The 25945-nt window shown below is 42.1% G+C and overlaps 2 protein-coding genes across 3 annotated transcripts in view; both read right to left on the reverse strand.

Moving 5' to 3' along the window:
* cabp7a (calcium binding protein 7a) overlaps positions 1–25945 on the reverse strand; it is a 688996-nt gene that overhangs the window by 426107 nt on the left and 236944 nt on the right. The gene's annotated exons all lie outside the window — the stretch shown is intronic.
* The window catches only part of prodhb (proline dehydrogenase (oxidase) 1b), a 47424-nt gene continuing 42824 nt past the window's right edge, over positions 21346–25945 (reverse strand). Inside the window, exon 14 of the mRNA XM_084055153.1 lies at positions 21346–23091. Within this exon, the coding sequence (XP_083911279.1) occupies positions 22901–23091 (191 nt within the window). The 3' untranslated portion in view covers positions 21346–22900. The remainder of the gene's footprint in view (positions 23092–25945) is intronic.

A 25945-nucleotide genomic window follows, 5' to 3' on the forward strand; every position in this document is an offset into this window, starting at 1 on the left:
TCAGCTTGATATGATGACACCTCAGGTCTGATTGCCAGAGTGGTGACAGCCTGGTCTGATCAGCCCAACCCTATAAATGTTTGCTGAACGTCTCCTCAGATGACACTCACTCCCTTGGTGAATGGACGCAGGCTCGGGCGGTAAGCTAAAACACACTCCAACATGTGTCCTTATATGGCTTGTTAAGACTGAATTAAGACTAATTATGGTTTCTACTCTCTTCCTAGGCACCATAGGGCACTTCATGCATGGACTAGGAACTGTTATTGAAATACCCCAATCCGGGAGGAATTTGTGTTATAGTTTTCCCCTACCTGCCTTTTGTTAAAGTTTCCCCCCAATAAAAGACTGCTGTCTATGCAAATCCAGTGACTCTGTGGTTGGTTTTGGTCAGCACTCCTCACACAGTATACTTCAGGTTTTGAAGTATGTACTGAACAAAAAGAAACATTTTGCCTAGATAATGTAGTTAACTAATTATTTATCACTGAAAAGAAAAAGTGTTCCATTGGCGCACAGTGTGGGGTAAGTTGATCTTGCAGAAATGCTCATAATATATGTTCCCATTCTGTAATCTTCATAGAATAAGGAGAGAGAGAGAGAGAGAGAGATGGAGAGACAGACAGACAGGGAGAGGAAGACCGGGAGAGAGTGAAGGTTCGGCGAACACAAAATCAGCCATACGATTCAGGTGAGCCTGCATGATTTGGTTTGCTCGTTGCCACGTGAATGCGTTTCAATGCTGTCCCCAGAACCCCTCCATTCATAATTGACTGACAAACCCGACCACCCATCCCAGTCGATGCGGCGGGTCTTGGAGAAAGCCAACCTGGCTGCTTCTGTGTGGCTGTCCTTTCCTTTCATCTCACCACTGGTTGAGTAAATGTGCCCCCCACTGTTCTGCCGTGAAAATTGGATCCCCATAAGCGGAGGAACCATGCTGCGATGGCCTGGATAGCACGCTGCTCTACCATAGGCCTACACTACATACATACATACACACACACATGAATACACTGACATTCACGCTCACACAAGCACAGCCACAGACGCACTCAGACACACATCACACACACACGCACAAGCACGCCGTAAACAAAGATGTAGGCCAGTGTTCACACAGACATGAACACATTAGATCTGCATGTATCTGCATTCTGCACAGGCGGGCTCAAATTCTGACGCATACACAACAAGAACACTGCCAAAGACAAGTCAACCGCCAGACGGTACACACACACAGTGGAAAAAGTACTCAGATATTTTACTTAAGTAAAAGTATCAATACTGCGATATAGAAATACTCTGTTACAAGTAAAAGTAGTTAAAGTACAAAAGTATTGGTATCAAAATGTCCTTAAAGTACCAAAAGTAAAAGTACTAAAATGTTTGAAAATAGCAGATCTACAAGCTCACACAACGCGTCGCGATTGTGAGCTTGTAGATCGGCTATTTTCAAATAGCCTATCTATGAAATAGGGCTAAAATGGTTAATGTATGTTTTATGATATAATAATTGATAATTGCAAAGTAACTAGTAACTAAAGTTCAAATAAATAATATAGTGAAATAATTGTAGTGGAGTAAAAAGTACAATATTTGCCTCTGCGATATAGTGGAGTAGAAGTAAAAGTACAGAAAATTGGAAATAATCCAGTAAATTAAAAATACCTCAAAATTGTACCTGTACCAGTACTTGAGTACATGTACTTAGTTACTTTACACCGCTGCATGTGTGTGGGTTCAGTTCCCAGTATAGGAGTCATGATCCCGGCATCAACGGATTGGTTGATGCCAGTTACACACATAAACATTCATGTAGGGCGGCAGGCTACGCCTGAAAATGGCACGTACATGTGTACGCCCTCATAAAGATGGACAGACACACACACACACACACACACACACACACACACACACACACACACACACACACACACACTCACGTGGCCCCAGACACAGCATCAGGTATGCAGTCCGTGCAGCTATATGGGGAGTTGTTATTTTCTTATTAAATCAACAGGTGGCCATGAGATAGCGGTCCCATTTTTCACCACCGCCTCACTCCATCAGTACAAACTAATGATCAAAAACATTGAACTGGTCCAAATCATATCTCTCACCTCTTGTCTTTTAGGTATGGGAATGGATGGAGGAGTGTGTGTCTGTCTGTGTGTATATGTCTGTGGACAGTGTAGTGTTAGGTGTGTGTGTGTGTGTGTGTGTGTGTGTGTGTGTGTGTGTGTGTGTGTGTGTGTGTGTGTGTGTGTGTGTGTGTGTGTGTGTGTGTGTGTGTGTGTGTGTGTGTGTGTGTGTGTGTGTGTGTGTGTGTGTGTGTGCGTGCGTGCGCGTGCATACGACTGCCTTGTTTTTTGTTTAGTTTTTTATATTTATACCTATTTACAATACATTTTCAACATACTAGACTACATTTCAACCTAAAAGGAACCACAACTCAACTTGACCAATTACAACCCTAACTTGAAGTCCTCCATAATTGAACTTAGGCTTGAAGGCTTATCCCATTATATTAAAAAATTATCCTTTCCTGTATAGCTGTTGAATCTGGTACAAAGTCTGCGGAGCGCCCTCTGGTGGGATAACTGTGTCCATTACTAAGCTTAGAAAAGTAATAGGCTCTATGCACAGCAGCCATTTTGGAGAAAAATTGGGCCTCTTCTTACTTCCTTCACAGGTGTTACCAATGATACTAATGAAGGCTCTGTTCTGGTCACTAGAAACACTCCATTTTGTTTCCCAAATGGCCCCTTATGGTGGGTGTGTAACTCTGAGAGTGTACAAATGGAACCAAATGGACCCGTAAGGGTCCATTTGGTTCCATTTGTACACTCTCAGAGTTATGGGGGTCCTTGAAAATAAGACAACCACTGTGCCACACTAAATGGAACAGAGCCTTCATTAGTGTCATTGGTAACACCTGTGAAGGAAGCAATGAAGGGGCCCAATTTCTGTCCAAAATGTCTGCTGTGCATAGAGCCTATTGACCAGATATTAGGGTACCACCATGTTTACCTAGTCCTGTGTTGGACCACACACATTCAGGCACACATTAAGGAGCTCAACACGTCAAACATGGACCGCACTCTGCCGCCAAACACTGTTGCTGCGGTCAGTGTGGCATTATTTCTTGGACGAGGAGACACTGGAGTTTTTCCGAGCACAAAGGAACCAAAAGAAATTGCAGAAACCCTTTGACAGTTGACACGGCCGCGTACGATCAAAGGGAACGACCAGCAGCACCTGCTGTGTTCGTATAGCCACCTCTTTCCCCACACCGTTGGGAAATCCCAGCGGGACTAATGTTTCTTTTGGCAGGGCAGTTCCTCGCTGACAGTATTGTGTTAAGCAATGTATTGACTTTAAAAGTGCTCTAAGCGCTAATTTGAGGTTAAAACAAAGGTTTTTGTGCCAAAGTAAAAGGTATACATTCTGATAGTAATCAGATACTCCGTCTCCAGCTCTTTAGAAAACAGAAAATACATTTTCAGCTGGGTCACCTGTTTCATCCAGTCAGGAGAGATAACCCATTTATCAGCTTCAATGTGTGTACAGTATGTTCCACAGACAATGTGTCTGCTTAAGTTTGTTTCATCACTTCCAAATCCACTTGTTGTCTCCGCCAGGAGACTATGTTTTCACTTTCCGTCCCCCCCCCCTCGGCCAAGCTAACATTGGTCAAGCCTCACGTGACACGTGACAATACGTTGAAAGAGTGTGCTCTGATTGGCTAGTGAGACGCATGACGTATCAGCGGCCTATAAATAGATGTGTCACTTTGAAAGAGTCTTTGACTCTTTCAAAGTGAGGTAAGACAGGAGTAATCACGAAATGGCTGAGAAATGGCGGAGTAACACTTAAGACAGGATTAATCAAGTAACACTTAAGACAGGATTAATCAAGTAACACTTAAGACAGGATTAATCAGGAACAGTACTGGCGGAGACCTGTGCTCCGAGGAGCACATTTTCTAGTTTATCCTGTATCCTGTATTAGTTCTCTCTCCTAAATTGGATAAAATTGGTTTCTACCTGAATATTAATTTTCTGTTTACTGAAGAGCTGGAGAGATGGTGGTCTCACCGAATCTCTCCAGCTCTCCAGTAAACAGAAAATGCAGTCACTGGACCAACAATCTCTATAGTAACGACTACTATCAGAAGAAGATAGAGATAATTTAACACTTATCGTAATAAAAAATGCGAGGCTCTTTCATCCAGTGACGGCTTGTTCCCGTTGCCCCGCACTTATCACTTTCAAAGGGAGAACGGCAGGCATGTCAGAGAGAGGAGATGAAAGCGGTTCAATCATGTATAATACATGGGCACCGCTCATTGGCACGGAACAAGAGGCAGTCGTGAGAAATAAAGGTAGACCGAACAAGGCATTAAGACGAGATTCCACTCTTCTCAACTCGCTTCATCTCTGTGACTTTGGAGCGAGCCAAGAGGGCTTGGCGGGGAGCTTTCTTTTCTCAGGCCAATTGTGTTTACGTGTCTCCCGGCCCGGCTTCAATTTCCGCGAGTGAAATTACCTCCCCAACACATAAAAACCAAGTGAAAAAGCAAGATTGAAAAATCTGGCAATTAATTCTAAAGACGGTGTTACACAAGTGATGTGTTTTTCTTTTCTCCCGCAGCCCTCTGCTCTGTCACAGACTATAATTGAAGTGATTGCGGTGAGGCAGGGGGTGATAATTGACACACTCGTCGGTTGTTTGTGTTCCGTTCCGTTCTGCCTCTCGCCTAATTTACGCCCCGTCCGGCTTGCACAGCGGTAGCCGATGTGCAAGCTCACAGCGAGCCGCGGAGGCGGCGCGCTGTGAGCTTGTATATCGGCTGTTTTCCGGCGCCGTGCATAAATGCGACAGTGCATAAATCGTCAGACCGATGAGATTAGTCATCGCCCGTCCCATCTGTTGTGTTTCACGACTCATTTGTTTGCTCGCTGGATCACATCAGAGTCGTCCTGCGGCCGAGGGATTTCTTTCAGCACGGGGGCCGCGGGGGTCCAGGCTCTGGGGTCAACTCGACTCAATGATTCATGATATTAGCCCACGCACTAAGCACACGGTAAAATCCTAAATGCCAATTTAACTCAGGGAGTGTGCAAATACAGCCAAATGGACCACGTCGTTGTCTGGCGTTGAAAAATACCAGATCGTGCCATGTGTTGGCAGCTTGTAGATCTGCCTTTTTTTTTGTGCGAGACACGATTGCGCAGCCAAGTATAAATCAAGCTTTACGGGGTTCATTTGGTTATTTGGTTGCATTTTGTACACTCTCAGAGTAACAAACGGATACATTTTAGCTAACCGCGATGAACAACGCACATTTCATCGTATTACTAACCGTGTTGGCCGGCAAGCTAAGGAGCATGTCACATGTCTCTATATATGCATATTGATGAGATGCAAAAAGTGCTGACCGTTCACCGGATAAGATTGTCTACACGGCCGTTCACCCATCAGTGCCTGTTCAAACGCAAACTTAGCCCTGTCATGCGAGTGCTTTTGGAAGTGATGATGCTAGCATCTGGCAGTTCACATAAACACACACACCCTGACCCTCTCCACCGTCATGTCAACCTACCACTCCATCAGGCCCGGTGACGCCGCCAACCTTCTGGAAAACCCCAGGGCCGAGTGCCAAAGCTGGGGTGACGGGGCATTTTCAGTTGCACTCCCTAACCACATCACACATACTTATTGCCAACTCCTCATGTTCACTCGGTAACTTTAAACATAGATTGAGGGCCGGCCTGATGAATCAAGCCTCTCCACATGTCTCTACCATGTAATGTAGCCCTACTTCTGCATTCACACACACACACACACACACACGCACACGCACACGCACACGCACACTCAACACACAGACACACATTCAACTGCACACAAGGTACTTGTTGTTTGTCGTGTCTTATGTTTGATTACTATGTTTAACTTTCTACATGTTTATTATTTTAGGTGAGAACCTTGTATAAGCCCTATATGGGTTTCCTTTTTGCGACCGTAGGTCGCACTTACTACAGAAAGCTGCTCCAGGTGTCCGTCCGTCACTCCGTCACTCCGTCACACACGTCACACTTTTGCCCTGCTCATATCTCCGCACCCATTGCCCCGATCCATGCCACATTTTGCACACACACTCCTTACCTGCCAAACTACACCCTCCAAGGACCCCCGGAGCTCCAGGGACCCCCAGCTGCCTCGGGGACCCCCAAGTGTAAAAAATGAGCACATGTGGACAAATTACCAAATGACCACCCCAACGGGGCTGCTCACGGGGCATTCCCGGGGACCACCCACTCCTGGTGCTCCAGAACGGATGCAAAAGTGGTGGCGCCCCCAGTGGAGGACCCCCTGCCACTGCAGCTCACATAAAATGCCGTAACTCGGGGGCTTGCCCCCCACAAACAATCCCTCCTTTCCCCTATAAACACACTCTCTCTCCCACACCACACACACACACACCAACAGCTCTTGCCTGCACACCTTTGCTTTTGGTCTGCCATACGACTGCTGAAACCTTCCCGCAGCTTTTCTTTCTTTCAGGACTTCAGACAAACATTCCTGGTAAGACACTGCCGCCTCCTTCTATACCTCATTTCTACCACACTCTTGCACGTGTTTGCCATACACCACCATGCCTGTTTAGCTGACCCTCTTACATATGTTTTGCTGGACCTTCTTTCACGGGTCAACTGCTTCATTACACCCACTCTTTCTATACGTCCCCCCCCCCCCAGCCCCCCTCATGCACTAACATTTTTGAGCCTGGGCCCAGCCTACACACTCATGCATCTAGCTACGTCACTGCAGTATCCCTCCTTGTTTGAACATACAGCCCTCTTCTGTATACATGTGACCTACGGTCGCTTATCTCCCGATTAGGGAGTCTTACATATTTTTTTTAAACAATGAGGCCCCCACCCCCATGCCATCCTATATTAAAATTGGCTACTGGGAGGACTGGCCGGTCACGGCCACGTCACTCTGACTGAGACATAACCATAAACAAAACCGACCGCTATGGCCATATATGGTCATGTGCATATACTTTAAACTCGGCGAGCGCATCAGGGAGTGTGGTGCCCGCCACCGAGTCGTTCGTAGATGCGATTGTCCAGAACCGCCGATCGACCGATATGTCCATATGGGCATACAGTATATGGATATCCAATATTCCCATATATGTGCATGCCAATATGCAGGGTATGGGCATCTCAGAGATCTCCATAATATGGCAATAAGGGCACAAAAGGGACACTGGTAACGGGCAGTGTTGCCAGTTTCTGTGAGAGAAACAAGCAACCAGGTCTAGGAAAACCAGCCCAAAAGAAGCGACTATGGGCCAGGAGCACTTTAACATATACATCAGCTATTTGAAAATAGCAGATCTACAAGCTCACAACGCGTCGCGATGCGACGCGTTGTGAGCTTGTAGATCTGCTATTTTCAAATAAAATCGTGCGGGGAAACTATAATAAGCAGATCTGGCAACCCTTGTAACGGGTACTCTGACAAAGCCCCCGGCACTATATGACTCAGACATATTGGTGTGAGGTGTGAGGGCCTCTAGTCCTTCAAAACGGCTCTCAAAACCCACCTCTTCAGAATTAATTCCCCCAGCTAGCCCCCCCACACCCGCTTGTTTTTACTTTTGTTACTTTTAGACACAATCTATTTTATTACATAATACAAATTATTCATATTTTTTTCCCCCATGTAAAGAAACATTGAGTACGCATTATCCTACTATTAAAAGGGCTTTTCACTTTAAAACACTTCTGTGTCTGCTCAGCCTTTTGTTTGCACCCAATTCAATTAGTTATTTCATTATGTTAATATTTTCTGTAATGTAATGTCACATCAAGCCCATGCATGAAATCCATGAAATTCATGCATGAACTAACTAATTGAAAAAAGAACAGTCTCCTCATGCTTTAGTAGGACAATATCAGTCACCAGAACCAGGGATGTGTGTTTTCAATTAGTCTAATGGAGTGGAGTTCTGAAATGAATATGAAATATCTAAATATTGAATTAAAGAAGGAAGGGTAAGTGATTTTCTTTTGTTAAAAATAGTGTTAAATATCTTTGTATTGTAGCGTTTGCGGTCCCTCACAGCTAACTCACTAACTTAAATAAAAGGAGGAAACATGGATTGACGTTTTAACCGGAGAACCGGGTTTTATTGGCCTTTCAATACAGGCTAAGACTGGGTTGGGAGGGTGCCGAAAAACAACAAAGAGGCTGCGCTGTCTGTCTAGCTTGAGTCTCCCCACACACTGTGCCACCATATAGTGTCTCTGCCACTTCCTCGTTCCTCTTCGCGGGCTTCTTCTTTACCCACCCCCTTTGATCATGTGTTAACCCCTTCTCAGCCTGACCTAAACTGCATACCTGAACTAGGCACCTCCTCCCCCCATCAAACCCCCCCCCCATCCCACAAGTCTCTGTCATTATAGAGCGTCGCAGTTCCCGCCCACTTCCTGGTGCCGGAAGTAAATACTCAATGCATTTTTCCCATTGACTTTTACAAAAATATTTATATAAATTAATTTAAGCCTAGAATCAAGCTACAGTATCCAGGATAGCGGTGAATCATGACCATAAAACGTTTGATTCTGTGAAAAAACTTTTTTGAAAACGGCAAAACAAAGGGTATTTATTGAATATAGTATATCATATCATTAAATATAAAATTTAAAAAAAATCACAGAAAAAAAGGTTTTATGGTCATGATTCACCGCTATCCTGGATAGCTTGATTCTAGGCTTAAATTGATTGATATAAATATTTTTGGAAAAGTCAATGGGAAAAATGCATCGAGTATTTACTTCCGGCACCAGGAAGTGGCGGAACTGCGATGCTCTATTCCAGCAGGGAATTACAGTATTCTGATAGCTATAGAGTGTTTGTTCAGTAACAGGGGTCTGCCTGTCTCTCCAGCTCTTTATTAAACAGAAAATGCATTTTCAGGTCAGGATACCAATTTTATCGAATCAGGACAGAGAACTGATTAAACAAACAAACAAGTGAAATTGGAAGTGATAACACAAAGAAACTAGAAAAAGTGCTCCTCGGAGCACAGGTCTCCGCCAGGTCAGGTAGGTTAGTGTGGTCCAGCAATGTTTGGAATTCGCCAATCAGGCTGGAATGTAAAAACTCGGACGGATCGGACAAGATAATATGCACTGATTTGCATGATGTTTGGACAACATCATTTGGACAATTTTGCAAAAATCGGTCTCCTGGTGGCGCTATAATGGGGCAAAACAGGCCACTCCTGCAAACTTTAGATGTCAATTTTAGCCAATCAGGATGATATATGAAAACTCAAACAGATCCATCTTGATCACATGACTAATAGAGATCATGTGTAGCGATAATGCAGGGCAAAGGTTTTTCCTTGGCCTCTAGGGCAGGGGTCTTCAACGTTTTCAGCCCAAGGACCCCCTAGCTGAGAGAGAGATGAAGCAGGGACCCCCTACTATGTGTTTCAGATTAAAGTTTTTTTTTACTTAGTCTGCTCTTTTTTCCCTCTACACCTATAGCCTCTTTGCCAAAAATAGCAGATCTACAAACTCTCAGCGCCTCGCAGCGCGAGGCATTGAGAGCTTGTAGATCTTCTATTTTCGGCTAATGTTCCCCTCAGAAAAGGAATTCTAGGGTTCAAGTGGTTAATGTAAAAAAAACTACATCCTATCACACAAAGATTTGGCGGACACCCTATAGTAGCTCTGAGGACCCCCTAGGGGTCCCGGACCCCCTGTTGAAGACCCCTGCTCTAGGGAGTGCACATACAAAGTTTTACACAGATTGGTGCAGTTTATGCACCAATCTTATGGGTTGATGGGACCCCCAAAGAAAAGAAACGGAAGAGGTACAAAAATTAAAGTGACTGACGTACATCGTCTTGCAAAAGAGTCACATATAGAAACCACTATAGGAACTTTCCACTCTGTCACAAAACCAAGAACAGCTTTGTTACACAGGAAACATGGTCTGTACATCACACCTCACATTTTTATTCTCACACATCTCAATGGAAACTTTTTAAAGTTATGCCTAAAGTAGACACACCCTTGAAAAACAACAATTCACATCATGAATAGAATAAATACAGAACGATGTGACATTTATTTGCGTGTTTTTGATAATAAGATATATAATTATATAATAATTCCACCAACAATCCACAGCTTAACCTGCGTTACTGTGACCTCATGCAAAGCAGCCCCTGTATGAGGCCCTAAACTCAGTCTTGCTCAGGGACACTTTGACACATTGACCGGGTCTGTGAGACGAACTGGTGACCTTCTGGTTACCAGATGACCTCTCTACCCACTAAGCTATGGTCGCCCCCAAATTGATGCCTCCTCATAGATGTAGTGACCACTAAGAACTGTCCACACTGTGTTCATGTCAGGAAGAGTTTTATTATCACACCTTACCTCACATTGTTATTCTCACACATCTCAATGAATACTAAAAAAGTCAAGCCTAAAGTAAATGAACCTTTGAATAATAAAATCAAATACACTTTGATAATAAGAAATACCATTATGTAATAAGGATTGTAAAACAAAGATAATATACACAATTCTAGAATAGTAAAATAGCATAAATATAATTATTTATTTTTTAATAAAGGCTGTTGAAAAAGTAATGCAACTATTTTCTGGTCAGGTAGATCACTGTTTCTCAAACTGTGGGTCGGGAACCATGTCTGGGTCACTAGTTAGTATCCTTTTTTTGTTTACTACAAATGTGTAAAAACATTCAATTCAACAGATTTTCCAAAAGTTGAAAATCTAACATTTTTAGACATTAAATATACATTTCAAACATTTTAAGAGGATTTCATGAGTGAAAAAAACGATTAAAAAACACTTTTAAGAAGTAGAGAAAATAACGCGTTGCGATGTGACGTGTGAGCTTGCAGATCGACTAATTTCACTAGTTTGGGTCCTGGGAAGACAAATGTCTCTTTTGGGTCTTTAGCTAAAAGGTTTGGGAACCCCTAGGGTGCCTTAGCACGTCTGATATCTGGTCTAGAGGGGCGGGTTCAAAATATCCGGAGAAAAATTACGTGAGATCCCATTGGTTCACCGATCTCTCCGACAGCCCCCGCCCCGCACCATGCCCCTCCTCCTCCTTAATGTGCAGCATTGAGAGCATAGACATAGAAACCTAGATACCTCATTGGCCTCTGCAGTTCGTTGGAGCAACTCGTATCGCGGCCGCCATTTTCGCGGAGGAAAACGGACACTCAAAGTGACTACTAGCCAATCACAGCGCTCACAGCGCGTTGACTACTGGCCAATCACAGTGCGTCTTTTCTAAGATTTGTCAGAATCTAGTTGTCCCGCCCCCACTTGCCTCTGATTGGCCTACCGAACGCCCCCTTCTGTGACACACACGGAAGCTTCAGGGAAGCTTTCCTACGGTAAAATGGCGCCCGTGATACCAATGCCTCAGAGCCGAAGGAGGCGTCTACCTTTATATGTCTATGATTGAGAGCCCTAACGTCACAACATTTGGAGTTACGCCCACTGCATTCTGGTTGGTTGGGGAAATGAAACACTTCCTATTCCAGGAACGTCAACAGGCTGGTCCAGGCTCTTATTTTTGAGCAAAAATAAGAAATAAAAGCCTGGAGATCAAGGCTAGGGAACCCCTGATGTAGATGATGGTTAAAGGATATAGTTCAACCAAAAAAATACTTATTTTCTAGTAATTTGATGACTGGCGGAGTCTCTTTTGAGTCTCCTACCGCCTCCTTGATGACCGCTCCCGCTGGTCATCAAATTATTGGCTTAGGAATGCGACAAAAACAAAAAAATCTCCATGAATTCAAGGCTTCATGGGGCGTGTAATTGATTGAAAAGACGTCCTTTTTTGGGTGAAAACGTTTAACGTAAAGAGGTGTATTTTCTGGTCATGTAGATGATGGTAAAGATGAGGATAATGCAGAGCACGACTCCAATTCTGCTGATGGAGAGAAACAACAGGATCTGCATCTGGTTACGATAGTCATCTTTCTCAGTGTCCCCACTCACTATCTCCCCACATGAGACCACAGCATAGTTAATACCAGCAGTGTGGACGGTACAGTTCAGAGTCACAGAGTCTCCAGGCTGGACGGTCTTCTCTGGAGGCTGCTGGACAATCACTTGGATGCTGGAAGAGGAACCTTTAACACGGAGCATGATTCCTTCTTGGAACTGTATTTCAGGATAATCTTCCAACCCACAGTAATACATTGCAGAATCTGACATTTGCACATCTGAGATTGTGAGATGATGTTTTCCTTCTTCAGGGACCACGGAGAAACGGGAATTGTTCTTAAATTTCCCAATCAAAGTAACTTTGCCCAGGTACTTATCCCAGGACGTTAACAGCTCAGGTTTGTCTCCATAACTTTGCTTGTACCAGTAGAAGTACATGAAGTTATCTTCATAGAAACAAGGCAAAGTCACATTGTCTCCAACACCGGCCGTTATGAAACCCTTCTGCTGTTGTAGCACTGATAGCTGAGCAAAATGAACTGGAAACAGAAATATATATAGAAATATATAAGAACACATTATTTTAAGAATAGATTGTAGTCTAGACGTGTAGGTTAAATAATGATGGTATTGTACCTTCATTACATAGAAGCAGACAGGTTAGATGCAGGATGATCGTTGATGCTGCCATCATCTTCAAGTTTGTCTGTTGAGTGGAAACATATCACGGACATAGACCACATCCTAAGAGATGTGGCTGTTTGTGATTGGCCAAACTCTTTTTGCTATTACGTCATGAGATATTTACAACAAATCTATTAGTGACCCATGCAGGCTATTGTACTTGGAACAAGGTAGGATCAAGTGGGCAGACTATGCACTGATGGTTGAGAATGTAGTATTTTCTATTATTGTTACAGCTGTGTATGGACATACTCTGCAGCTCCACCACAGTGATGTGATGCATGCATAGAGAGCACGACAGCACTGAATCACATGACTTCCAGGTATAGTGTGACAATACAGGGGGGAGGTTATGTGTGGTTAGGCTCAAAAGTGCCTGCACCATCTAAAGGAAACAATAATTCACCCAGCCCCCCATAATTCTTTGCCTTCTTGATTTTACCTAACCTTTGTCAAATACATACATTTAGTCAAGGACAGCATTGCTTCAGTCAACTCAATTAACAAACTAACTTTGTATTAATGCATAGTGACACAGCATAATAACAATAGGCCCTCACATACAGTGCAAAGAAACAGTGCAAGACATTCTATGCGTTTAGTAGTGTATATTAATGATAAGAATATGAATTGCAGCAATACATATTATGAGTAGAATGACTTTTGCTAGCTCAACAGGCTATAAAGACCCAGGAGGGCAAAGGGCAGGTAACACAAAGTAAAAAGCTAAACTTTACAGGCTGCGTGCTCAGCCCCCTCCTGTACTTCCTGTTCACTCACGACTGTCTGTGTGGCCACACACAGCTCAAATGGCATCATGAAGTTTGCGGTCATTGGCCTGATTACAGACAATGATGAGACTTACAGAGAGGACCATCATGGTGTCAGGATAATAATGTCCATCTCAATGTCAGTAGGCTAAATAATAACATTGCTGATGTTGAGATCGACGTTGTTGGAGATAGTTCATAGTGCTGGGTCTTATATTGGTGTGGCTCTCATGTGGATCTTAGATTGCAGTGGCCAGTGAATGACAGTCATCTATGACTTATCTATGACGTGTGATTCCATATTGAGTTAGGTTTCAGTCCAATCCACCCGTCTCTGAATTGCATTATAAAACTAGAAAAGTGCACTCCTTGGAGTAAAGATCTCCGACAGGCTAGGTTGCCTACCCAGGGCTGTGTCAGTCGTGTGGGTGCAGCCATCAGGAGACGAGGAAGCTTCAGGGGAAATAGAGTTTGCCAGTCAGCTAGCTGTAACACTGTGTTATGGCTGGCACAGCTTAGCTAACGTTAGCTCGCTATGGCTCTTTTTTTTTGTTTTACACTGTCATAATACCAAGAAGTTTATTACACATGGTCTGTACATCACACCTCACATTTGTATCCTTTATTTTATCCTTATAATATTTTTGCAGTAATGCTTCAATATTAATAAACTTAACTCAAAATCAAGCTACCCTGACCTTTGATGGGACCCCCAAAGAAAATAAACGGAAGAGGTACAAAAATTAAAGTGACCGACGTACATTGTCTTGAAAAAGAGTCACATATAGAAACCACTATAGGAACTTTCCACTCTGTCACAAACCCAAGAACAGCTTTGTTACACAGGAAACATGGTCTGTACATCACACCTCACTTTTTTATTCTCACACATCTCAATGGACACTTTTTAAAGTTATGCCTAAAGTAGACACACCCTTGAAAAACAACAATTCACATCATGAATAGAAGAAATACAGAACAATGTGACATTTATTTGCGTGTTTTTGATAAGATATATAATAATTCCACCAACAATCCAGTTTGCTTAACCTGCGTTACTGTGACCTCATGCAAAGCAAACCCGTGTATGAGGCCCTAAAAGTTAGGATTACTCAGTCTTGCTCAGGGACACTTTGACACATTGACCGGGAACTGGTGACCTTCTGGTTACCAGATGACCTCTCTACCCACTAAGCTATGGTCGCCCCAAATTGATGCCTCCTCATAGATGTAGTGACCACTAAGAACTGTCCACACTGTGTTCATGTCAGGAAGAGTTTTATTATCACACCTTACCTCACATTGTTATTCTCACACATCGTAAAACATCGATTGTAAAACAAAGATAATATACACAATTCTAGAATACTAGAATAGTAAAATAGCATAAATATTATTTTTTTTTCATAAAGCCTGTTGAAAAAGTAATGCAGCTATTTTCTGGTCATGTAGATCACTGTTTCTCAAACTGTGGGTCGGGAACCATGTCTGGGTCACTAGTTAGTATCCTTTTTTTGTTTACTACAAATGTGTTAAATTATTAATTCAAGAGATTTTCAAAAAGTTCAATTTACATTTCAAACATTTGAAGAGAATTTCATGAATTAAAAAAACGATTAAAAAACAGTAGTAGAGAAAATAACGCGTTGCGATGTGGCGTGTGAGCTTGCAGATCGGCTAATTTCACTAGTTTGGGTCCTGGGAAGACAAATGTCTCTTTTGGGTCTTGAGCTAAAAGGTTTGGGAACAACTGATGTAGATGATGGTTAAAGGAATAGTTCAACCAAAAAACGTATTTTCTAGTAATTTGATGACCGGCGGAGTCTCTTTAAGACTCTTTGAGTCTCCTACCCCCTCCTTGATGACCGCTTCCGCTGGTCATCAAATTATTGGCTTAGGAATGCGACAAAAACAAAAGAAAATCTCCATGAATTCAAGGTTTCATTCAAATTTGACAGTGTAGACTAGTTTGGGGTCCCAAAGAAATAAGAAAAAGGTTTCCATTTGTATACACTCTCAGAGTTTCAGACCCGTAAAGGGTCCATTTGGAACCCCTGGTGGGCCCCGGACCAGGTGTTGAGAAACAGTGTTCTATTCTATTGTGAGGGCATGTAAACAGTGTTGGAACGCTGTGTTCTGTGTCTAGCCAGACTACGTAGAGCCGTGCGTTTCATGTGGGCTGGCAGATTTTCCAGTGCCGTAGCTGTCGAGGCTCAGAACACTGTTAGTATTCTCACCTCCGCCTCACCATAGAACGATAGCACTCAGGTTCAAAGCTGTGGTAGAAGAAGTACTTTTTACATACCGCAGGTAAAACTTAGCAATATAGAAATGTTTAACCCATTGAGACCTGAAGCCGATTCTACATGTCTCCCAAATCTCAACGGTATTCTGAAAAACGTATGTTTCTATATCAGTGGTGCTCAATCTTTTTCATGTCAAGGACCCCCAAAATTATATGTATTTGGCCGCGGACCCCCATGAAAATATTTTGCTCCAGGGACCCCCCAGAAGCAACGATTTGAGTTAAAAATGTTCGCTTTAAAAATATATATATTCAAAGATTTGCACACATTTTCACGATTTTTCAAAAATAGCAGATCTACAAGCTCATAGCACGGCACTCGGTGCCGCGCTATGAGCTTGTATATCTGCTATTTTTGAATAGCCCAAAGTGTAAAATAATGCTTTTTAGCTCAAATCTAAAAATGGCACAGTTCCAGGTCGTAATGAGTTAAGTAAAAGTCCTGTATTCAAAAATGTACTTGAGGAGAGGTACAAAAGTTTAGGTATACAGTGTTTTTCTTTTTATCATTTGTCAACCTTTTCGAAAATAGCAGATCTATCTATTTTCTTATAGCATAAAAGCTTGTATCTCCATATTACAGATTTTTATATTTTTAAATATATAAGTAAGTGTAAGGCCCTACTTTGTTGCACAACAGTGTCGCACACAATTAGTGAGAATAGCCGATCTACAAGCACACAATGCGTTGCATCGTGACATGTTGTGAGCTTGTAGATCTGCTATTATCATTATTATTATTGTTGGAGCCAAAATGCCTTTTTATTTATTTTGTTTGTTATATGTAAATGAATGATGTGGCCTTGGTGATAATGACATTAATGTCTTCTTAAATCACAGTGTGTGGCCCTAATATCTACCTCACGTTGCAGAGGTGTGGCATTATTAGTCACCATGACAACCACCACAGGAGAGGTGTGGCATGGTCAGTAGCCATGGCAACCACCACAGGGGGTGGTTACCCATTTATACCTGGTTGGTGGGTGATTGTGTCCAGGTGGCAATGGGGAAAAGCCACACAGTTTTTGACCGTGTTTCATGTGCTGTACAGGTCGGCATTCAATGCTTCTGTCTGAGCATTGTGTATCTATGATTTATGGGCAATAAATGGATTGACATATCCGAAAATATACAACAGCTATGGACATTGAATTTCATGCACGCGTCTAACTAAACTCAACCCAGTTGCCCCTCGCAGTAGGCTTAAAGGTAAAGGCTCTACAATTATCATTATTATTATTGTGTGTGTGTGTGTGTGTGTGTGTGTGTGTGTGTGTGTGTGTGTGTGTGTGTGTGTGTGTGTGTGTGTGTGTGTGTGTGTGTGTGTGTGTGTGTGTGTGTGTGTGTGTGTGTCTGTGGGTTTTATAAATATTTGATCAATTAAAAGTATTAACAAGAGCGTGTTACTAAATAATAACTACACTGGAACACAGGCTCTTTTTTGAGTTGTACAGCTGCCTGGGAATAGATATGAGACAAAATATCATCATCTTTATCAGTTGCTTCTGTGATCCAGGAACGAGGAGTACCTATTCAATCAATTCACGTTCCTTGTATGAAGAAACAAGTCTCAAAATCCCACTTTTTTTTAGCACATAAGCCTCTTCTTGTCTGGCATGCACTCCACTGGGACTGTTCACACAGTGATGCAATGTCAGGAATTAGAAGCAGCCTGAGGGATTGTCATTTATTCTGCATGTCTGCTCTGGGGTTACATGTACGTGAGGAGAAGAGTGGGTCATTTTGAATTGCAGGTGCAGCACTGCCTTGGGGTACAAAATGGCTGCGTGGCTTACAGTACATGGCAAATGTTTTAAAAAATAAATACAACTCGTATTGTGAGTGCCCTATGTCCCAGTGTTTTGACTTGACTGAAATGTGAGTGAAATTCAACGGTAATTGCAGTCCAGCTGGGGTAACGACTTTACCCTATACATCTGAACCCGACTGGTTAAAACGTGATCTAATTTGATGGCTTTGGATATGAGTGCATGCGGATGAAAAAATTGCCTGTATTCGTGTTTGCGTTCTCTGCTTTGTGCATCGCTAGCCAGTTCTCTCTCTTCTCGTGTGCTTTCAAAGGAAAAAAAGACAATCCTTATTGCCTATTCATCCATTGGCAAACAAACAGGCCTCTGATTAGGGATGAAGTGCCTGCTGCAATATACTGCAAGAGATGGGCCAATCCCTTCTTTCATGTTACGAAAAAATAAATCAAGAAAAAAGGGAAAAAAAGACCTTTCAAAAACCTCTTATGTTAATCCATTCAAACCGGGAACACATCTGTGTAACCACTTTAACCATTATTTTATACTTTGGCTATTGAAACATTTCAGATATACAAGCTCATAGCCCGGCTATGAGCTTGTATATCTGCTATTTTTCTTTAATCGTGAGAATTTGTGCAAATCTTACAATATATATATTTTTTTAAAGGGATATTTTTTTACTCAAGTCTTTGCTTCTAGGGGGTCCCTAGAACAACATATTTTGAGATGGGGGTCATCCTCCTTGACATGAAAAGGTTTGAGAACCACTGATATTATAGCAGTTAGGATTTAGAAGACATTTGTAGAATCCCCTGAAGTTTGAGGAAAAAAAATAAAAAATATATATATATTCAAAGATTTGCACAAAATGTTCACGATTAAAAAAAATAAATAGCAGATCTACAAGCTCATAGCGCGGCACTCGGTGCCGCGCTATGAGCTTGTAGATCTGCTGTTTTTTGGAATAGCCCAAAGAAATCTAAAACATGACACATGATTCTTTCCCGGTCTAAATGGGTTAATTTCTAAAACCCCCCACAAAAAAAAGCAAACAAGAAAAAAGGCGGGGGGGGTGTAGGGATGTAGATGAAGTGCTCAGTATATGTGTGTGCACATCAGCGTGCGGGCCGGGGGCCTGCCTGTCACGCTGTGGTGCTCTGCTCAGAGGCGCCCCAGACTCTGCGGTATATACCTGCATGGGACTCTCAACCGGAAACCCATGCAGGACCACCACTCACTGGCAACCCAACAATTGCGAGGCGTCAGAGCATGCCGCTGCCGCATCCCGCCCCGCTGAGCAGCTCCCATGGAGAGAGAGTGTGGTGGCTGGCGTATGCCTGCCATCCGTCAAGTCTTGCATAACGTAATGTCAACATTCATTACATAAAGTAAATTAGCACTGGGCTGAGTCTATTACATGCCTGTGCGCTTTAATATGGGAAGGAGCGGGTACGCTGTCAAGTATGCTGAAGCCGTTGCTATTGATTTTTGGTCCGACTCGGGGAGGCCGGGGTGGGATTTTTCAAGCTCTAATGGGCCCCCTAATAAAACTTATCTTTGCAACAGAACTGCTAACTGAGGTAAAAAAAAAAAACAGCAGGGATTTGTTTACGAATTGACAAGAGAGGAGGCACGTTTCCAAATAAGCTTAATTGTACAAACAGAACATAGGGCAGAGATGACAGCTCTGCAGCCATTTTTGCCTCTGTGAAAAAAATTTAACAAACGCCTAAAGTTGTTTCTCTCCAATGATTCATGTATCCAATTCCTGTCTCGATTTGTATTGAGTGAAGCATCATGGGTAATTAACCCATTACGACCGGGAAAGCATCTTGTGTGTCATTTTTAGATTACTTTGGCTCTTAAAAAAATAGCAAATATACAAGCTCATAAAAACAAGCTTGTATATCTGCTATTTTTGAAAAAAAATTGCAAAGTTTTGCAAATCTTTGAATATATATATTTTTTAAGCAAACGTTTGTAACTCAAATCTTTGCTTCTGGGGGTCCCTGGACCAAAATATTTTTGAGATGGGGGTCCGTGGACGAATACATATCATTTTGGGTGGTCCTTGACATGAAAGAGTTTGAGAACCACTGATATAGAAACAATAGTTTTTCAGACAACTGACATTTTGTAGAATCAGAACCTCAGGCCTTATTGGGTTAAATGACCGTCTACAGAGCGATGGCCGCTCTCTCAAAAAAATGACGAGGATCGTAATTATTGCGAAGCCTGATTACTTTCCAGCCGAAATCCTAATAGTATATCGATAATGACGCAGAACGTTGGCCCCCAAATGAGATCCGAGAAACGATCGGCGTTGGTGTGATTTTCTTCTCAAAACCCGGATATCAAAGTCAATATCCTTTCAGTAACAACTCATAAAGTTTTGCTTAAGCCTTTTTTTGGGAGGGCATATCAATTTATGTCAGATTCACTTTTCAGAAAAAATCATTACAAGACATTTGTTTTGAACAAAATAGGCTCAAAATCAACAACAAGAGCAGCAGAACATTCATTACATATCCACACAGCAGCATGAAAGGCACTGACAATCCAAACAGAGAAAACTGCTGCCTCACAATATGTACACGATCAATGGGAAGATGTCACACAATGTCATACAATTCAAACACGCCAGTCCCTATTAACCCATTAAGACCGGGAACGCATCTGTGTGTCATTTTTTCGATTTCTTTGGGCTATTCAAAAATAGCAGATCTACAAGCTCGTAGCGCGGCACCGAGTGCCGCGCTACGAGCTTGTAGATCTGCTATTTTTTGAAAAATCGTGAAAAGTTGTGCAAATATTTGATTTTGTTTTCTTTTTTTTTGGCGGACATTTGTAACTTGCTTCTGGGGGTTCCTGGAACTCAATATTTTACAAACGTTCGCTTTAAAAAATATATAATCCAAGATTTTGCCACGAATTTTCACGATTTTTCAAAAATGGCAGATCTGCAAGCTCAGAGCTTGTATATCTGCTGTTTTTGAATTCGCCAAAGAAATCTAAAAATGACACACAGACGCGTTCCGGGTCTTAATGGCTTAAAACGTCCCCATGAACATTATCTTCAGTCATGAAAATGCAACCTGCCAGACCCGTGGGTTATAACATCCACTAATTGGATACCGTATACTTTATGTTCTCTGGAAACGGCTCAGTAACCAACAATAATACACTGTCCTCTCCCCGTATAGTGTATATATATATATTATATATATATTGTCGCCGTCGGGTACAAACCTTGTATGTCCTATAGTGTAACTTTTCAGGAAATGGAAAAAAAACAACTCGTTTTCCAATGGATGCAATGTGGTTATAATTTAGTCAAACACTCTTGTTTATACTTTTTATTGGTTAGATATTTATAGAACCCATTATAGGCAAACCGATGAGCGAGATAATAAATAAACCGTTCGTTACGGCCGTATAGGGGGGGGAGACAGGCGACACGAACGGCCATTTAAACGTTCTCATCAGCTCGCAAACAGACATCAAGCCGGCGATACGTCCTCCGAAACCGGGCACCCGCCGCAGACACAAAGCACAGCCATCCTCTGGGACAGCAACCCTCAGTCAAGAAGATAATATAAAGAGTGGAATATTGATGTCTCCTTTACTGCCATTTAACCCATTAAAGCCGGGGTACGCATCTGTGTCATATTAAGAGTTCTTTGGGGCTATTCAAAAATAGCAGATCTACAAGCTCGTAGCGCGGCACCGAGTGCCGCGCTACGAGCTTGTAGATCTGCTATTTTTTGAAAAATCGTGATAATTTCAGCTAATCTTTGAATACGTATATTTTTAAAGACAACATTTTAACTCAAATCTTTGCTTCTGGGGGGGTCCCTGGAACAACATATTTTGAGATGGGGGGTCCGTGGCCAAATACATATACATTTTGGGGTCCTTCGCATGAAAAGGTTTGAGAACCACTGACATAGTAACATACGTTTTTTTTTATTTATTCAGAAGACATTTTTATAATCCCCAGAAGAAAAGAAAATAGCAGATCTATAGCTCATAGCTTGTAGGTCGGCTATTTTTGAACAGCCAAAAGAAATCTTAAAATGACACAGATGTGTTCCCGGTCTTAAAGGGTTAAATCAAGCCTGTTACTTTTTACTATCGTCGTTCCTATACTCCAAAGATAAATAGCGCGATAAAACGAGGCCGTCCGACTCTGGCCCCCGCCGTTTGACATTTTAGGGGGTCCCTGTAGGGCTAGTAAAGATGCCTGCGTTGATGGATATAACGACGGGGTGGGCTCCACGGGCGCGCCGCGCGGGGACACGATGAGGAATGCTTATGGACGACGCGCACAGGGAGGAGAGAGAGAGGCGCGCCGAAACAAGGCCGCCGGGCGTGAGAGAGCGAGGGCGAAAGGGAAAGGGCGCGGCGGGGAGAAACGAAGGGAGAGAGCGAGGGGAGAAAGGGAGAGTATGGGGGAGAGCAAAAGAAACGGAGTGATATGTATGCGTTCAGCAGTGGTGGAAATGAACTATGTACATTTACTTAACACATGGGGTGCCAGTTTTTTTTTAAAACAGAGTACACTGAGTGCCAGGATTTTTAACCATTTGTTAGGAGCCGAGATACAGGCTTTTGAAGTCATAAGTTAACCAGGAAGTGGATTGGAGTCTAAATCTTCGGAAAATTATATCTCCTGGTGCTGTGAAGGGGGAAAAAAAAAATTGAATTTTTTTTTTTTTGATTTTTTTCCTTTTTTTTCCAATTTTTTTTTTTTCAAAAAACGTATATATACGGTTTTGGCACCCAATGTGTACAATGTTGAGGTATTTGTACTTTACTTGAGTATTTCCAATTTCCAATACTTTTACTTCCACTCCACTACTTCTCAGAGGCAAATGTTGTACTTTTACTCCACTACAATTGTTTGAAAACTTTAGTTACTCGTTACTTTTCAGATATAAATTATGATATTATGACACATACATTAACCACTTTAGCCCTATTTTATACCTAGGCTATTTGAAAATAGCCGATCTACAAGCTCACAACGTGTCACGATGCGATGCGTTGTGAGCCTGTAGATCTGCTATTTTCAAACATTTTAGCACTTTTACTTTTGGTACTTTAAGTACATTTTAATACCAATACTTTTGTACTTTTACTGAAGTCAATTTTGAATTTGGGACTTTTACAGAGTACCTCTACATTGCAGTATTGATACTTTTACTCAAGTAAAATATCTGAGTACTTTTTCCACCACTGGCGTTCAGAGGAGAACTGTGCAAAGAGCAATATAGATGGACAGACAGATAGATAGATGGACAATGAAATCCTCTCTCCTCTCTCCTCTCCTCTGTCTCAGAAGGCCGGTCTGTAGAAGAGCTCCCCGGAGGTCAGCCTTCGTTTCAGCTCCTTCCACAGGAGGTCCCTCTCCTTCAGAGCCCCCTGCATGAAGCCGCGGTTCTCCTGGGCCCTCCGGGACAGGTAGGGGATCACCTCGTTCACCGGCCCGTACGGGACATACTTGTAGACGGGGAAACCGGCCTGTCCTGGAACACAGGGAGCAATAATAGTGTTCCTTTTCAGTATAATGTTGACGTTTATACTCAGCAGTGGTGTAAAGTAACTAAGTACATTTACTCACGTACTGTACTTAACTCATTCTGTGCCACATGACGTCTAAGACGTCACGTGGCCTGACGCCCTGAGCGCCACATGACGTCTAAAAGACGTCATATAATCTTTTTTTTTTATATGTCTTTTTCTTTCTTTTTTTTTTAATGTTCAGAACCCAAGATATCATGATTTGAAAATATTCTGCTCCATTCACTCTTTGTTTAACTTCTTACTGAAAAAAGGCTGTATCTCGGCTCCTAAGCACTTTTTTTTACAATGAATTTTGGCTGTGGCACTCAGAGCCAAACTTTCATAAATAAGCTGGGCACTGAATGAGTTAAGTACAATTTTGATGTATTTGTACTTGTACTCCACTACATCTCAGAGGCAAATATTGTACTTTTACTCCACTACAATTATTTGAAAACTTTAGTTACTAGTTACTTTTCAGATATAAATTATGATATTATAAAACATACATTAACAACTTCAGCCCTATTGTATACATAGGCTATTTGAAAATAGCAGATCTACAAGCTCACAACACGTTGTGAGCTTGTAGATCGGCTTTTTTCAAATATTTTAGTACTTTTACTTTTGGCACTTTAAGTATATTTTGATGCCAATACTTTTGTACTTTTACTCAAGTGCATTTTGAATTCTGGACTTTTACTTGTAACAGACTATTTCTATATTGCAGTATTGGTACTTTTACTTAAGTAAAACATTTGAGTACTTTTTCCACCACTGACATTTCTACTCAGTCACACGAGCACTGATCTTCAAGCAAGAGAAAAGTGAGACATCAAAGAAAGTGAGACATCAAAGGGAGGATATGTGTGCCCACATAAAATAGGCATACTGTATCTATTATCATATTAATAAAAGATGTTATGTTTTTTGTTACAATAAGTGTTGAATAGCTCTATCCTAATAGTAATTATTGCTATAGAGTTGTTTGTTCTGTAACAGGAGTCTCCATGTCTCTCCGGCTCTTTGGTAAACAGAAAATACGTTTTCAGTTGGGCATACCAATTTGATTCAATTAGGAGAGAGAACTCACACAGGATAAACAAGTTCAATTGGAAGTGATGCCACACAAAGAAATGAGCAGACAACATTGGAACTGTGACACTATAACATTTAAGCTGATAAATGGGTACTCTCATCTCCTGATTGGCTGAAAATGTGTAACCCAACAGAAAATGAATTTATGTTTATTAAAGAGCTGGTGAGATATCCCTGTTACTGAACTAACACTGTGTAGCAATGATTATTACTTATTAATCAGAATATAGTGCTTTAATCTTTTAACAAAAAAGGAGACTCTTTCCGGATACATTAGCATCTTTCTGCCAGTCATCACGTTATTGGCTTAGGAATGCTGTTTTGGGTGAACTACTCCTTTAAGGGAAAGTTGTAGAACGGTTGAAAACTTATGTGAAGCACTTTTGTACTTCTGTTCACTTTTGTGTCGTGATAATCGATATTTCCTCTTTGGCCAAAGGAGATGCGAATAGCCGACATAGCGTACAAACACACCAGACAGCCAGACAGTACAGTTTGTACCGTCCACATCCTAGTGCGTCTTTGCCATTGAACAGCGCTTTGTGATTTGTGGCGGCTTCTGTCACAAAGCCAGTCTGAGGATGCAGGAGCATTCAGGTGCTATAAAAGCAACCGGAGCACACAGCGTGCGAGCGCTCTCTTATCCCTTTAAGGCCGGAGGACGCATCCGTGTGTCATTTTAAGATTTCTTTGGGCTATTCAAAAAATAGCAGATCTACAAGCTCATAGCGCGGCACCGAGTGCCGCGCTATGAGCTTGTAGATCTGCTATTTTTTTGAAAAATCATGAAAATGTGTGCAAATCTTTGAATATATATTTTTTAAAGCGATTTTTTTTTAACTCAAATCTTTGCTTCTGGGGGATTCTACAAATGTCTTCTAAATCCAGTTTGTCTTCTAAACAGTTTTTTGAAAAAACGTATGTTGCGTTAATCAGTGGTTCCCAAACGTTTTCATGTTCATTTCATGAAAAATCATGAAAATTTGTGGCAAAATCTTGGATTATACATTTTTTAATACATTTTTAAAGCGAACATTTCTAAAATATGTATTTACAGGAACCCCCAGAAGCACAGATTTGAGTTACAAATAAAAATCAAATATTTGCACAACTTTTCGTGAGCTACTACAACTTTTCTTTGAGCTATTCAAAAATAGCAGATATACAAGCTCATAGCGCGGCACTCGGTGCCGCGCTACGAGCTTGTAGATCTGCTATTTTTGAATAGCTCAAAGAAGTCTAAAATGACACATAAGATGCGTTCCAGGTCTTAACGGGTTATAATCTTTCACAAAGCGCACGCATAGAACAGCTAACGATTGGACAGAGAGGCCACGCTGTTATCAGGCCGTCTTGTTAACCGTTAGCAAAGCGGGCTGATCACATGCGAGGCTGTTTACATCAATAGGCTTTAACTCCCTCTCAGCTCGCTCAATCGAGCCTCCACATTGATGGACGGACGGTCGGTGCGTGGCGGGCCACGCCGCCGCCGCCGCGTTCGATGCCTTTGACTGACAAACGAGCGCCGTAGATCTGACTGACTGCGGCATTCGGGGGGGTCGACGAGACGGCTCGTCAATAAGCGTGGTGTCTGGCTTTATAATGTGTTACATGTCACAGAGGGTGCACGTCTGTTAGCGTCAGGTCAAACACAATAGCTTGGGGGGGGGGGGGGGGGGGGGGCTGGCTGGTACTATGACAAGCCATCAAATCAGCAGA

The sequence above is a fragment of the Gymnoscopelus microlampas genome (genome assembly GCF_963454915.1).
Source record: "Gymnoscopelus microlampas genome assembly, chromosome: 4".
NCBI lineage: Eukaryota > Metazoa > Chordata > Actinopteri > Myctophiformes > Myctophidae > Gymnoscopelus > Gymnoscopelus microlampas.